Below are 14724 nucleotides of genomic sequence, written 5' to 3'. Positions count from 1 at the left end.
CAGAATCATGTTACCGTTTAGCACTACCTATCTCTGAAAGTGGCTTCTCTGCTATGGCCGTGCTGAAAACGAAAAGCAGAAACAAACTGGACAGCCAGCATGACCTCCGAGTTGCCCCGTCAACCATCACCCCAGACATCAATAAACTTATCAAACTGAATAAACACCCCCAGGATTCCTACTGATAGGCCACACACACGCATTAACTAAACAGGTAAATGAGTTATTGTTCAGTATGTTAGCTATTATTGTTAATTAATTCTGACATTCATATTACATTTTATTGAACTGGTTAAAAATGTACACTTTAAGGTTGTGATGCTACTCATATGGTAATTATGATTACGAAACCCTAATGATTGTTTTTTTCTTTCTATTTTAAACAGTGGTATGTGTTACTGTTCATTAACATTATTGGACTGGTTTCGATGTCATGTTCTGAATCTGATCATTTATTACACCCACTCCTGAACTGGTCGCCTAATTAAATGGCTTATTCTCCTGAATTGATTATACATGTTTTCTCAGTTAATATGGCTGTGTAATGACTTTCTTTAATACCATAATAGTAGCCCATTGACATGCTGACCACACCGCTCGTGTCCCAAAACAAATTTAAACATACACGTTATTCAATTATTGCACCCACACTGCGCGCGCACACCAACGAGGGCTAAAATAGAAGTCAGTTCTATTTGTGATGCTGATCACGTTGCAAGTCCTGCCTCTCCCATCTCCTCATTGGTTTATAGAAGCAGATACCCATGTGCCATCTTTGGTTATACCCACGTGGGTGATTGGAAGATGAACTGAATTTGGTCGGTCGTCGTGGTAACTGAGATGACAATCACCATATAAAGTCCAAAGAAGAAAGAGCCCGGAAGGAGGAGAGATGACTAGAAACGATTCGGTTGACCGTTTTATATATGGATTAATTGTCGGCGTAGAGGATCTTGTGCATTTCAGGTAAAATAACAACTCAACATTTATATCCTAGGAAAAATTAGCTAGCAACTGCAAGCTAGCTAGCTAAATTGCCATAAATGTTTAATGCTTTTCGACCTGTCCCCAAATTAATATAATTGGTTCAGAGTTTGTTTTGATATTTATCCTGCGTTTGGTGTGGGGGACAAAATAAATTTGCGCACGCATACCGCTGGTTTGGGTACGGTGTGAGACAGTCTGCGGTCCAGAAGATTGCGCCGAAGAACATGGCTGACGTTTTACATTCTCCTAACCAATTGTGCTGTTTTGTTAGTTTTTCTGTGTTTTGTGTAACTTATTTTTTTAACTTATTGTGTACATAAAGTTGCTGCTACCGTCTTTTGTGACCAAAAATTACTTCTGGACATCATGTCCGCGATTACTCACCGCGGACTGGAAGAAACTTTTTCCTTTAACGAGTCCGACGAGAAGGATATCCTGCTTTCACTGGAACATGCCCAGATCCCCACCTTTTGCGTGAAGAAAAGACGCAGGAAAAGGGGCCGCAGATCGGTCATCCTTCTGAAGATCCGTAGGCAAGCGAGTAAACTCCCACTGTCATCTGTTCTTCTTGCTAACGTGCAATCATTGGATAATAAAATTGATGACCTACGATTATTATCCTACCAACGGGACATTAAAAACTGTAACATCTTATGTTTCACCGAGACGTGGCTGAACGAAGATACGGACAATATAGAGCTAACAGGATTTCCATGCACTGGCAGAACAGAGATGCTGCCTCTGGTAAGACGAGGGGTGGGGTGCGTGTGTTTATTTGTCAACAGCTGGTGCGCAATGTCTAATATTAAAGAAGTCTCGAGGTATTGCTTGCCTGAGGTAGAGTACCTTATGATAAACTGTAGACCACACTCATCTATATAGTTCCTAGCTGTCTATTTACCACCACAGAACGAAGCTGGCACTAAGACCTCTCTCAACCAACTCTATTTAAAAATATATATATATATTTCACCTTTATTTAACCAGGTAGGCTAGTTGAGAACAAGTTCTCATTTACAACTGTGACCTGGCCAAGATAAAGCAAAGCAGTTTGACACATACAACAACACAGAGTTACACATGGAATAAACAAACATACAGTCAATAATACAGTAGGAAAAAAAGTATATATACAGTGTGTGCAAATGAGGTAAGATAAGGGAGGTAAGGCAATAAATAGGCCATGGTGGCAAAGTAATTACAATATAGCAATTAAACACTGGAATGGTAGATGTGCAGAAGATGAATGTGCAAGTAGAGATACTGGGGTGCAATGGAGCAAGATAAATAAATACAGTATGGGGATGAGGTAGTTGGATGGGCTGTTTATAGGTGGGCTATGTACAGGTGCAGTGATCTGTGAGCTGCTCTGACAGCTGGTGCTTAAAGCTAGTGAGGGAGATATGTGTCTCCACCTTCAGTGATGTTCTTTTTGCAGTTCGTTCCAGTCATTGGCAGCAGAGAACTGGAAGGAAAGACGGTCAAAGGAGGAATTGGCTTTGGGGGTGACCAGTGAGATATACCTGCTAGAGTGCGTGCTACGGTTGGGTGCTGCAATGGTGACCAGTGAGCTGAGATAAGGCGGGGCTTTACCTAGCAAAGACTTGTAGATGACCTGGAGCCAGTGTGTTTGGCGACGAGTATGAAGCGAGGGCCAGCCAACGAGAGCGTACAGGTCGCAGTGGTGGGTAGTATATGGGGCTTTGGTGACAAAACGGATGGCACTGTGATAGACTGTTACAGAAGTCAACAAATGAGAGCACCTGGGGAATAGGAGTGGAGCTAGGCACTGCAGGGCCTGGATTAACCTCTACATCACCAGAGGAGGAGTAGGATAAGGGTACGGCTAAAGGCTATAAGAGCTGGTCGTCTAGTACGTCCGGAACAGAGAGTAAAAGGAGCAGGTTTCTGGGCGCGATAGAATAGATTCATGGCATAATGAACAGACAAAGGTATGGTAGGATGTGAATACAGTGGAAGTAGGCCTAGGCATTGAGTGATGATGAGAGAGATATTGTCTCTAGAAACATAATTTAAACCAGGTGATGTCATCGCATGTGTGGGAGGTGGAACTTAAGGGTTGGCTAAGGTATATTGAGCAGGGCTACAGGCTCTACAGTGAAATAAGACAATCACTAACCAGAACAGCAATGGACAAGGCATATTGACATTAAGGAGAGGCATGCGTAGCCGAGTGATCATAAGGGTCCAGTGAGTAGTGAGGCTGGTTGGAGACACGGCGATTCAGACAGCTAGCAGGCCGGGGCTAGCAAGCTAGCAGAAGGGCCTCAGAGGGACGTCACGACGGGGGAAGTCTGTTTATAGCCTCTTCGTGCAGAGCCTCATGCGTTTACGTCGGTAGACCAGTCGTGATGGATTAGTAGGGTTCCGTGTGGTAAAGGGGCCCAGTCCAATTGGCAGAATAGGTATAGTGGCCCAAGAAATAGTCCGATGGACCTATTCAGCAAACAGCCGATATGCCCTAGACAGCTAGTGGGCCGCGGCTAGCAGATGGGCTATCAGGGGACGTCGCGACGGAATGGCCAGTTGAATAACCCCCCCAGGCAGATTACATCGGTAGTCCAGTCGTGAAGGACCGGCGGGGCTCTGCCCCAGCAGTAAAATGGGTCCAGGCCAATTGGCAAAATAGGTATAGTAGCCCAGGAGTGGCTGATGGAACTCTTCAGCTAGCTGGGAGATGGGCCTAGCATGGGCTAGCTCCAGGCTAGTTGGTGCTTGCTTTGAGACAGAGATGTTAGCCAGGAGTAGACACTCAGATTGCAGCTAGCTAGCTGCGATGATCCAGGTTAAAAGGTTCAGAGCTTGCGGTGGGAATCTGGGGATATGGAGAGAAAATAAGTCTGGTATGCTCTGGTTTGAATCGCGTTGTGCAAACTGGCGAGAGTTTTCCGAGCTAAAGGTTAGCTGTTGACCGCTAGCAGTGGTTAGCTGACTACTAGCTAGTAGCTAGTCAGCTGGCTAGCTTATGTTGGGGTTCCGATTCAGGAGTAAAGAAAATACTTTAGAAAAATCAGATCCACACCACATTAGGTGAGAGTATTTTGAATTTGAGGTTTAGAAAAAATATAAAAAGATATACGAGGGAAAAAAGATGTATACATGGGACACGACAAAGACGAGGACAAAGACGTCTGACTGCTACGCCATCTTGGACTGCAACTCTATAAGCAAAGAAGAAATTGCTCACCCAGAAGCGGCGCTCTTAGTGGCCGGGGTCTTTAATGCAGGCAAACTTAAATCAGTTTTTCCAAATTTTTACCAGCATGTCACATATGCAACTAGATAAAAAAAATCCTAGACCACCTTTACTCCACACACAGAGATGCATACAAAGCTTACCCCCGCCCTCCATTTGGCAAATCTGACCATAATTCTATCCTTCTGATTCCTACTTACAAGCAAAAACTAAAGCAGGAAGTACCAGTGACTCGCTCAATACGGAAGTGGTCAGATGACGCGGATGCTACACTACAGGACTGTTTTGCAAGCACAGACTGAAATATGTTCCGTGATTCATCCAATGGCATTGAGGAGTACACCACCTCAGTCATCGGCTTCATCAATGTGCATCGACGACATCGTCCCCACATTGACTGTACGTACAGTACATATCCCAACTAGAGGCCATGGATTACAGGCAACATTCACATCGTGCTAAAGGTTAGAGCTGCCGCTTTCAAGGAGCGGGAGACTAATCCGGATGCTTACAAGAAATCCCACTATGCCCTCAGACGAACCATCAAAAAAGCAAAGCGTCAATACAGGATTTAAGATTGAATTGTACTACATCGGCTCTGACGCTTGTCGTATGTGGTAGGGCTTGCAAACTATTACGGACAACAAAGAGAAACCCATCCGTGAGCTGCCCAGTGACCCGAGCTTACCAGATGGGCTAAATTCCTTTTATGCTCGTTTCGAGGCAAGCAACACTGAAGCATGCATGAGAGCACCAGCTATTCCGGAAGACTGTGTGATCACACTCTTCGCAGCCAATGTGAGTAAGACCTTTAAAACTTCTTAGGGCTGCAATCCCATTAACGTGATCGATATGACAACAGCCAGTGAAAGTGCAGGGCGCCAAATTCAAACAGAAATCTCATAATTAAAATTCTTCAAGCATACAAGTATTTCACACCATTTTAAAGATACACTTCTTGTTAATCCCACCACAGTGTCCGATTTCAAAAAGGCTTTACAGCGAAAGCACCACAAACGATTATGTTAGGTCACCGCAAAATCCAAGAAAAACACAGCCATTTTTCCAGCCAAAGACAGGAGTCACAAAAAGCACAAATAGAGATAAAATTAATCACTAACCTTTTGATGATCTTCATCAGATGACACTCATAGGACTTCATGTTACACAATACATACAGTGGGGAGAACAAGTATTTGATACACTGCCGATTTTGCAGGTTTTCCTACTTACAAAGCATGTAGAGGTCTGTAATTGTTATTATAGGTACACTTCAACTGTGAGAGATGGAATCTAAAAAAAATCCAGAAAATCACATTCACACATGATTTTTAAGTATTTATACTATAGTTGACTGTAAATACTACAGTATACTACAGTGAATACTATAGTAAAGTCCTCAAAAACACTACAGTGAATACTATAGTATTTATACTATAGTATTTTTCCATGTGGGTAGTGTTGTATTTCTGTAGGACATTTGATGTGGTGGAAATTGGCCAACGTATCCTCACCTAGAGGAGGAATATATTAGATTGTGTGATTCAGACTTCCCTGTTCAATAGTAGGGTTCCATTCCCTCAATATACTGTAGTGTTCTGACTAGAAGGACACAGTGACAAAGCCAACCATTGTATTGGCGATACCTGACGAGGGAGACAAACTAAATAGAAATGGATGCTAGCTGTGAGATGAGTCTTATACAGGCTTAACAAATACTGGCCACCAGTAATCGAAATATTATGATATACAATACCAGTCAAAAGTTTGGACACACTTACTCATTCAAGTTTTTTTTCTTTCACTATTTTCTGCATTGTAGAATAATAGTGAAGACATATGGAATCATGTAGTAACCAAAAAGTGTTGAACAAATACAAATGTATTTTATATTTAGGATTCTTCAAAGTAGCCACCCTTTGCCTTGATGACAGCTTTGCACACTCTTGGCATTCTCTCAACCAGCTTCACCTGGAATGCTTTTCCAACAGTCTAGGAGTTCCCACATATGCTGAGCACTTGTTGGCTGCTTTTCCTTCAGTCTGTGGTCCAACTCATCTCAAACCATTTCAATTGGGTTGAGGTCGGGTGATTGTGGAGGCCAGGTCATCTGATGCAGCACTCCATCACTTTCCTTCTTGGTCAAATAGCCCTTACACAGCCTAGAGGTGGGTTTTAGGTAATTGTCCTGTTGAAAAAACAAATGATAGTCCCACTAAGCGCAACCAGATGGGATGGCGTATCGCTGCAGATGGCCGTGGTAGCCATGCTTGTTAAGTGTGCCTTGAATTCTAAATAAATCACTGATAGTGTCACCAGCAAAGCACTCCCCCACCATCACACCTCCATGCTTCATGGTGGGAACCACACATGCAGAGATCATCTGTTCACCTACTCTGCGTCTCTCACAAAGACGGCAGTTGGAACCAAAAATCTCAAATTCGGACTCATCGGACTAAAGGACAGATTTCCACCGGTCTAATGTCCATTGCTCGTGTTTCTTAGCCCAAGCAAGTCTCTTCTTATTGGTGTCCTTTAGTAGTGGGTTCTTTGCAGCAATTCGACCATGAAGGCCTGATTTCATGCAGTCTCCTCTGAACAGTTGATGTTGAGATGTGTCTGTAACTTGAACTCTGAAGCGTTTATTTAGGCTGTGTTTCTGAGGATGGTAACTCTAATGAACATGTCCTCTGCAGCAGAGGTAACTCATGGATCTTCCTTTCCTGTGTCGGTCCTCATGAGAGCCAGTTTCATCATGATTGTTTTTGCGACTGCACTTGAAGAAACTTTCAAAGTTCTTGACATTTTACGGATTGACTTACATTCATGTCTTAAAGTAATGATGGACTGTTGTTTCTCTTTGCTTATTTGAGCTGTTCTTACCATAATATGGACCCCTACTTTGTCACAACACAACTGATTGGCTCAAACGCATTAAGAAGGAAAGAAATTCCACAAATTAACTTTTAACAAAGCCCTCGTGTTAATTGACATGCATTCCAGGTGACTACCTCATTAAGCTGGATGAGAGAATGCCAAGATTGTGCGAAGCTGTCATCAAGGCAAAGGATGGCTACTTTGAAGAATCTAAAATATATTTTGATTTGTTTAACACATTTTTTGGTTACTACATGATTCCGTATATGTTATTTCATAGTTTTGATGTCTTCACTATTGTTCTGCAATGTAAAAAATTAAGAAAAACCCTTGAATGAGTAGGTGTGTCCAAACCTTTGACTGGTACTGTAGATATGGACATATAGATAGATTAAGAAAATCCAATGCCTACGCATGTCAAATTAGTGTCATGGCATTAAACCAAACCCTGTGAGGTTTAGGGTTCATTGAGTTTATGAATAATGTAAAAAGTTCATCATTAATATTAATAGACCACATGCTTCTGTCAATATTATCAATACTCTACAAATCTAGGTTAAAAGCTATCAATTGAATGCTTAAACACTCCCGTACTGGAACAATGTGTTTATATGTCATATGGATAACTGCCAAAGAATTACCGTTAAAGCCCTAATACCCTTTAAGCAGCCATTTCACATGTTTAGGGTGTGTGATAAGCAAATGTACATTCATGAACATTCTGACAGAACCAAACATGTGTCCTCACATTAACACCTAAGTCATTGGTCATTTAGCCTCTCTGCTCCCCTTTTAACAAATCACTCTGATCTCTGCTGATTAGCACGCTAGCTACATGTAAATCCCCTAGCCTAGCATCCTGCCGAGATGGCGTGAGATGGGCGATATGGAGGGAGGCCATTGGAAACAGGGAAATGGTTTTATGGTGCATTATGAATAATTGTGGACGTGAGGATGAAAATAGCCCTTCGGTCAATTGATTTGACACTACTAAACCAGAGTTTTACTGGTCTACCACCGCATTTACATTACGGTAGAGCTTTGCCGTGTGTACACGTTCTTTCACTCCTCTCTAAAGTAATCAGATTGCAAAACCATTCTAACATCTCTCAGCTATCATTTTACATACATTTGCATAATGTTAATTAACCAATCATAGATTCAGGAGGAACAGGGAGAAAATCGGTCCTGTTATATGTTAATCTCCCACTATAAAATCATCTTGTCTACCAGGGAAATACACATTTGAAGCACCAAATTTCTACATCAAGTAGTTATATAGATGTACTTATTTGGATCACTCTATTGAAAGTAATGTATTCTGACATATTGGATTGTCTTTTTTAGGAATGTGGTTATGGAGCTATTTTTTCCCAGCGTCTGTCTGCTTCAACTGCATTTTGTGACCACTTTGGCTGCTGGGTTGTGAAAAATGTAATTAGTGAAGGTGTTTATTGAATCTGTTCGTCTCCACTGGGCTTAATATGGCAGGCAATGAACACGTTCTACCTCTACTCAGATGGCATTTCTGGAGACAAATGATGATGAGTTATATCCTGCATATTGACTTGTTTTCTCTCACCTTGTCACCAGACAAATGATGGTAGTAGTTGTTTGAGTGCTCTTTTGAACATATACCGATATTATAGTGTCAAACTCCATCGAATCTATTAAATAACAGAACCTTGCTTTAAGATGTTTTAGATCTCCGTTTTGACAGGAAACCTGACTTCGCCGGCAGCTATTAAATTCAACGGTGTGTATCTCTCATTCGCAGGTCACTATCCTCATAGTCCTGGCCTTGGCCTTCCTGGCCTGCATAGTGTTCCTGGTGGTGTACAAGGCGTTTACCTACGACCACAGCTGCCCAGACGGATTCATATACAAGGTGAGTGGGCCCTGGAGGGTCTTAAGGGTGTGTCACAAATGGCACCCTATTCCCTATATAGTGTATTTTGACTAGAGCCATATATGCCCTGGTCAAAAGTAGTCCACTACATAGGGAATAGGGTGCTATTTGGGACAGAGTGTTAACTACACTGGTTAATTGTCTGTACAGAGTCACCTTTAGCGGTTTTTGCTGTGGACTACAGGCATGTTTAGCTGAAGTAAATCTCATTTAGACACAGCCACTGCGCTCTCCAGAGGGAAAAAAAACCCTCTTCACCAGAAAAAGCCCTTAGTGCTGTGCAACAGTGTGTAAATGAGGAGAGTATGATATTGAACCCTCCCCACTCTCTCCCCCTGCAGCATAAGCGGTGCATCCCTGCCTCTCTGGAGGCCTACTACACTGCTCAGGATGCCAACTCCCGAGGGCGATTCTATACGGTGATCAGCCACTACAGCATGGCCAAGCAGACCACCTCTCGCTCCGTCTCTCCCTGGCTCCCTGCTGGCGCTGCGCCGCACGACGCCAAGCCGCCCAACACAGACGGGCACTGAGTCTGCCTGCCCAACCCTCCCACCAACCCCACCTCGTCTGCCCGTCTCCATTCCAAGCTTTTAACAGGGAGTGTGTGTCTCCCCAGTGTCTTGCTCGGCTCAGAGTACTCTCACACCCGCCTTCCTGCCCATATCTGAATCTCCCTTCCCTCCCGGCTGTCTCTGTTCTCTTTTCATGTCTCATCCCTCTATGTATTTATTATTTATCATCACTTTTTTTTACTTGTTATTGCTGTTTTGTATTTGATATCAAACAACTGTTTGTACAAAGGCACGGGGTCAATGTTGAAATCCACTCAGAGTCCGTTTTTCTGAGCTGCTACTAACAGAGTCAAACTTCATTTTTCAGATGTGTGCGCCTGTTATCTGCTAGGCCTCCTGTAGTGTCATGACTGTGTGTAGTGGAAGGCATGTAATGATAAACACTAGGAACATGTTTCTAATTCAAGTCCAGGCATATCTATGTCACTCTGTGCATAATCATACTGGAATACATTCTTATAAAAAAGTTTTTTTCCAAGTGAGTATCGATTTGTACGTCTATGGAAGTTGAACATGAACACCGGTATACAATAGATTTCCTGAATTATCTGAGCAAAGCTAGCTAAGTATTCTCTATCATGACGGTTTGATAACTGAACACTTTTCAAGTTACTGTACTGTATGTCATAGTTCCGTCATTGAGGCAAGCTGTATAAAGCCCAATGCATTCATGCTAGTTTCTGTGTGTGCATTGTTGTAGCTAGGTTTCATGACATTTGAAAAAAATAATTCAATGGGAGAAAAAAATGGCCTTATTGCCAGTTGTTTCGCTTTAGAAAACAGTCCAGATACTGTACACAACATGAATATGTGGACCTAGCTAGGGATAAATACCCAAGACTTGGAGATGATGGGGAACAGTGTGCATATCACTGTCTTTGCTAAAACTCTTGGTTCTGCAATGTTTAGATACATTTTTAGATAAGCTTCTCTGCGTGGTTTAGTTCTGTTACCATTTTTTTTTTATGTTGTCAAAAAATCGCTTTTTGAACTATTGTGATTTTGGTAGATGGATATGTAGCAAAGCCTGGAGTAGTTTCTCAGTGTGCATCCCATAGGTTTGAAATGAAAAATAAAGCAAGCTGTGACCTGTACAGAAAGTATGTGTCCGGTTGTTTTCAATGTTCCGGACTTCAAATCTCTTCATTATCCTGGTCCACATCTGTACAGTAGCGGTTGGATTCAATCTGTAGCGCCGAAGATCGGCGTTGTAGCGTGATTCAATTGAAGTTAATGTTTCACTTTTTTTCCCCCTCATCAATCTACACACAATAACTCATAATGACAGCAAAAAGTTTTTTTATAAATTTTTGCAAATGTATAAAAAACAGAAATATCACATTTACAGTGATTCGGGAAGTTTTTACCCATCTACCAATAGGATCCCTTCTTTAGATGGGTAAAAATAAAACAAGCAGACATTGAATATCCCTTTGAGCATGGTGAAGTTATGACACTTTGAATGGTATATCAATACACCCAGTCACTATAAAGATACAGGTGTCCTTCATAACTCAGTTGACGGAGAGGAAGGAAACCACTCAGGGATTTCACCGCCAATGGTGACTTTAAAACAGTTACAGAGTTGAATGGCTGTGATAGGAGAAAACAGGATGGATAAACAACATTGTAGTTACTCCACAATACTAACCTAATTGACAGATTGACAAGAAGGAAGCCTGTACAAAATAAAAAATATTCCAAAACATGCATCCTGTTTGCAACAAGGCACTAAAGTAATACTGCAAAAAAATATGGCAAAGCAATTAACTTCTTGTCTTGATTACAAAGTGTTATAATTGTGGCAAATCCAATACAACACATTACTGAGTACCACTCTCCATATTTTCAAGCATAGCGTTGGCTGCATCATGTTATAGGTATGCTTGTATTCGATAAGGACTGGGGAGTTTTTCAGGATAAAAAATACATGAATGGAGCTAAGCACAGGCAAACTCCTAGAGTAAAACCTGGTTCAGTCTGCTTTCCACCAAACACTGGGAGACGAATTCACCTTCCAGCAAAAACCCCAAACACAAATCTACACTGGAGTTGCTGAGTGTTCCTGAGTGTCCAAGTTACAGTTTCTTGAAAATCGATGGCAAGACTTGAAAATGGTTATCTAGCAATGATCAACAACCAATTTGGCAGATTTTGAAAGGAATAATGGCCAAATATTGTACAGTCGAGGCGTGCAAAACTCTTGGAGACTTACCCAGAAAGACTCACAGCTGTAATCATTGCTGAAGGTGATTCTAACACGTATTGACTCAGGGGTGTGAATTCTTATGTGAATGAGATATTTTTATATTTCATTTGTTAATAAATTAACGAAAATTGCTAAAAACATGTTTTTTTCTTCGTCATTATGGGGTAATGTGTGTATATGGGTGTAACATTAAGGCGGTAACACAACAAAATGTGTAATAAGTCAAGGGGTATGAATACTTTATGAAGGCACTATGTAGTAGATACTACCTGACTGCAATTAGCATTGGTCTTTGGTTCTCATTCATCATCTCAAAGCAAGCCTTAAGTCATTAAGAGAGGGTGGATTGTTAATATTGAACCAATATTTACCTCAATCAAAGATTGACTCCTTAATGGGGATTTTCATAATTGAAAATAGCCTCAATTGTTAGGCTGTCCAGGTTTATCAAACCCAATAAACTCTGCGCTAGTCAAGTCACTGTTAGAGACGTACCTTTTGTCTTTGTGGACAGTCTTTACTATCTGTGAAGAGAGCAGGACAGGAGATAATAGAGGGCTATGCAGCCTTGGCACTGACTGACACCCTCGTGAATTACTGTTGACACGTGGAAATGAACAGCCATTTATTTTCTCACCGAAACAGCCATGTTTAAAACACAAATTTTAATACTGACGCTTTGATTGGTTGTTTTCAATGCTGGCCGATAGTACCCCCACCTTCCTCTCCCTCCTTCTCTCTTTTATTTGCTTTATCTTTAATTGAACAGACTTCATTTTCAAAGACACTCTTTCCTAGTTGCAGGATTTCTTGGTGAGTTTTTAGAGAGCATAGAGCACCATTTCCAGATTTCAATATTTCAGGCTTAATATGAAAAGCGGGTGGCGTAATCACAACAAGGTGTATTGTCAGACTGCAATGCTTGACAGAGTGGCTCCAGACTGAGATGCCAATGATTCAGGTACATTGGATGGTACATCTCCTCCACCTGCTGTCGTGCTGTCAGAGAAAGGCTGCAGCTCAGCTGGACACCCAGGCAGGGGGACACAAGCACCAGGAGAGACATTAAGTAAACAAGGTCAAAACAGAACACATACACATAACACGCACACACACACAAAAACACAGACATGCACACACACGCACAAACACACACACAAACATGCGCACCCCCCCCCCCCCCCCCCCCCCCCCCCAGACACAACGAATGTTTTATTAAGTTTTGACACTTTTAATAGTCCTGACCTCTGTGAGGCAGTTAAAGTTGAAGCCTCATTTGTTGAGCTGACAAATGTGTGGAAAGGTCACCAGGGATCTATTCACCACAGACGATTCTATTCTGTTCTATTTAAGGACTGATTTGTGACAAATAAGTTCATTCCATCTACTGAAAAAGAGAAAACAGGGAACGTTTGGTCTCTGAAACAGTAAGAATTGGATTACCCATAGCCCTGCTGCCTGACTCTTGTTTTAGTCCTTTTTTATTTATTACTATTTTCAAGTTTCAAATTTTGTCACATGCACAGGCTACAACAGGTGTAAAACAGTACAGTGAAATTCTTACCTTGAAATCTCTTTCGAAACAATTCAGTAATAACAATAATACATGGTAGATAATAATAGAAAATAGAATTTAAAAAAACACACAAGAAGTACGAGACAGGTTGAAGAAACAGGAGAGTGCAAGTATATACAGGTCAATGCCAATACCTTTTTCAATTTGAAAAGTTCAGCGGCGGCCACTGATTGGCTGAATACCTGGGACGTGAGGTGGTTGGAGTGAACAAAACATCATAACAGAAATATGATGCCAAGTTATCGAACTACCGGTAGTTTCTTTGAAAATATATATGAAGTGATCTGTGCATTTGAACAACAGCATAAAAACACCTATTTCACTTTTGCATTTCAAAAACTGAATGACCACTCCTGCACATGCTGCCACTGTTTTGAACAGATTAACGTTACTATTTAGAACGCGCATCCAGCTCAAGAAAGAACGAGTGCACCAGGGAGAATGCAACGAGCATGCATATGCAATAAGTGAAAACACATGATCTAACTGGGGATAGCTAGCTAACATAATGTCACAAAGCACGATGCGCTAGTCAGTTAACTTTCATTCTGAAATAACTTAAAATGTATGACATTAGATATTAGCTTTGAAAGACTTGAAATTGGCATGGGAGCTAACTAGCTAGCAAGTTACCAGCTAGCTGCTTATCAAAGGTAGAGAGTTAACTGATTAATTTGACCCAAAAAAATCAACCAAGAATGTCTCAATGTTTCTCAGAATTACTGTAGCTGGCAAATTCATTTGATCATGCTTTGGGATACACTCGGTTGTAAGCTGTTTTAGTCCACACAACATGTTGCCGTTTCACCTACAGTAGAACCTTATAAACAACATCGGTGGGAAACAATAAAATTGGCCATGCTTTTTGTCCTACCAGATCCACAATGAGAAGGTTCTAGCCAGTATATCCCTCTGTCCTTTGACTCTTGTTGGATGAAGTCATCTGGTTTATCAGGCACAGTTTCCCATGACTGTTCTGAATATTTATTTACAAGTTAATTACTTTGCTTTTGGCGTTAGCTCAATCTGTACCTGATAGAGCACATGTTGTCCCACGTGAGGAAGTAAGTATTTACCATATTTTATGAGCATTTAAAATTATATAATATATATAGAGAGATTTTAAATACATACAATACCAGTCAAAAGTCTGGACACACCTGCTCATTCAAGGGTTTTTGAACTGCACTTGAAGAAACTTTAAAAGTTCTTGAACTGTTCCGTATTGACTGACCTTCATGTCTTAAAGTAATGATGGACTGTCATTTCTCTTTGCTTATTTGAGCTGTTCTTGCCATAATATGGACTTGGTCTTTACCAAAAAGGGATATCTTCTGTAAACCACTGCTACCTTGTCACATTTTATTTTATTTT

The 14724-nt window shown here is 41.3% G+C and overlaps 1 protein-coding gene across 1 annotated transcript in view; it reads left to right on the top strand.

Moving 5' to 3' along the window:
* LOC120044405 (neuronal vesicle trafficking-associated protein 2-like) overlaps positions 1-9523 on the top strand; it is a 31909-nt gene extending 22386 nt beyond the window's left edge. Inside the window, exons 3-4 of the mRNA XM_038989041.1 lie at positions 8859-8969; positions 9332-9523. Of these exons, the coding sequence (XP_038844969.1) occupies positions 8859-8969; positions 9332-9523 (303 nt within the window). The remainder of the gene's footprint in view (positions 1-8858; positions 8970-9331) is intronic.
* Positions 9524-14724: the final 5201 nt, after the last annotated feature.

The sequence above is a fragment of the Salvelinus namaycush genome, chromosome 3 (assembly GCF_016432855.1).
Source record: "Salvelinus namaycush isolate Seneca chromosome 3, SaNama_1.0, whole genome shotgun sequence".
NCBI classification, from domain to species: domain Eukaryota; kingdom Metazoa; phylum Chordata; class Actinopteri; order Salmoniformes; family Salmonidae; genus Salvelinus; species Salvelinus namaycush.
This window is presented reverse-complemented; position numbering and strand designations above follow the sequence as displayed.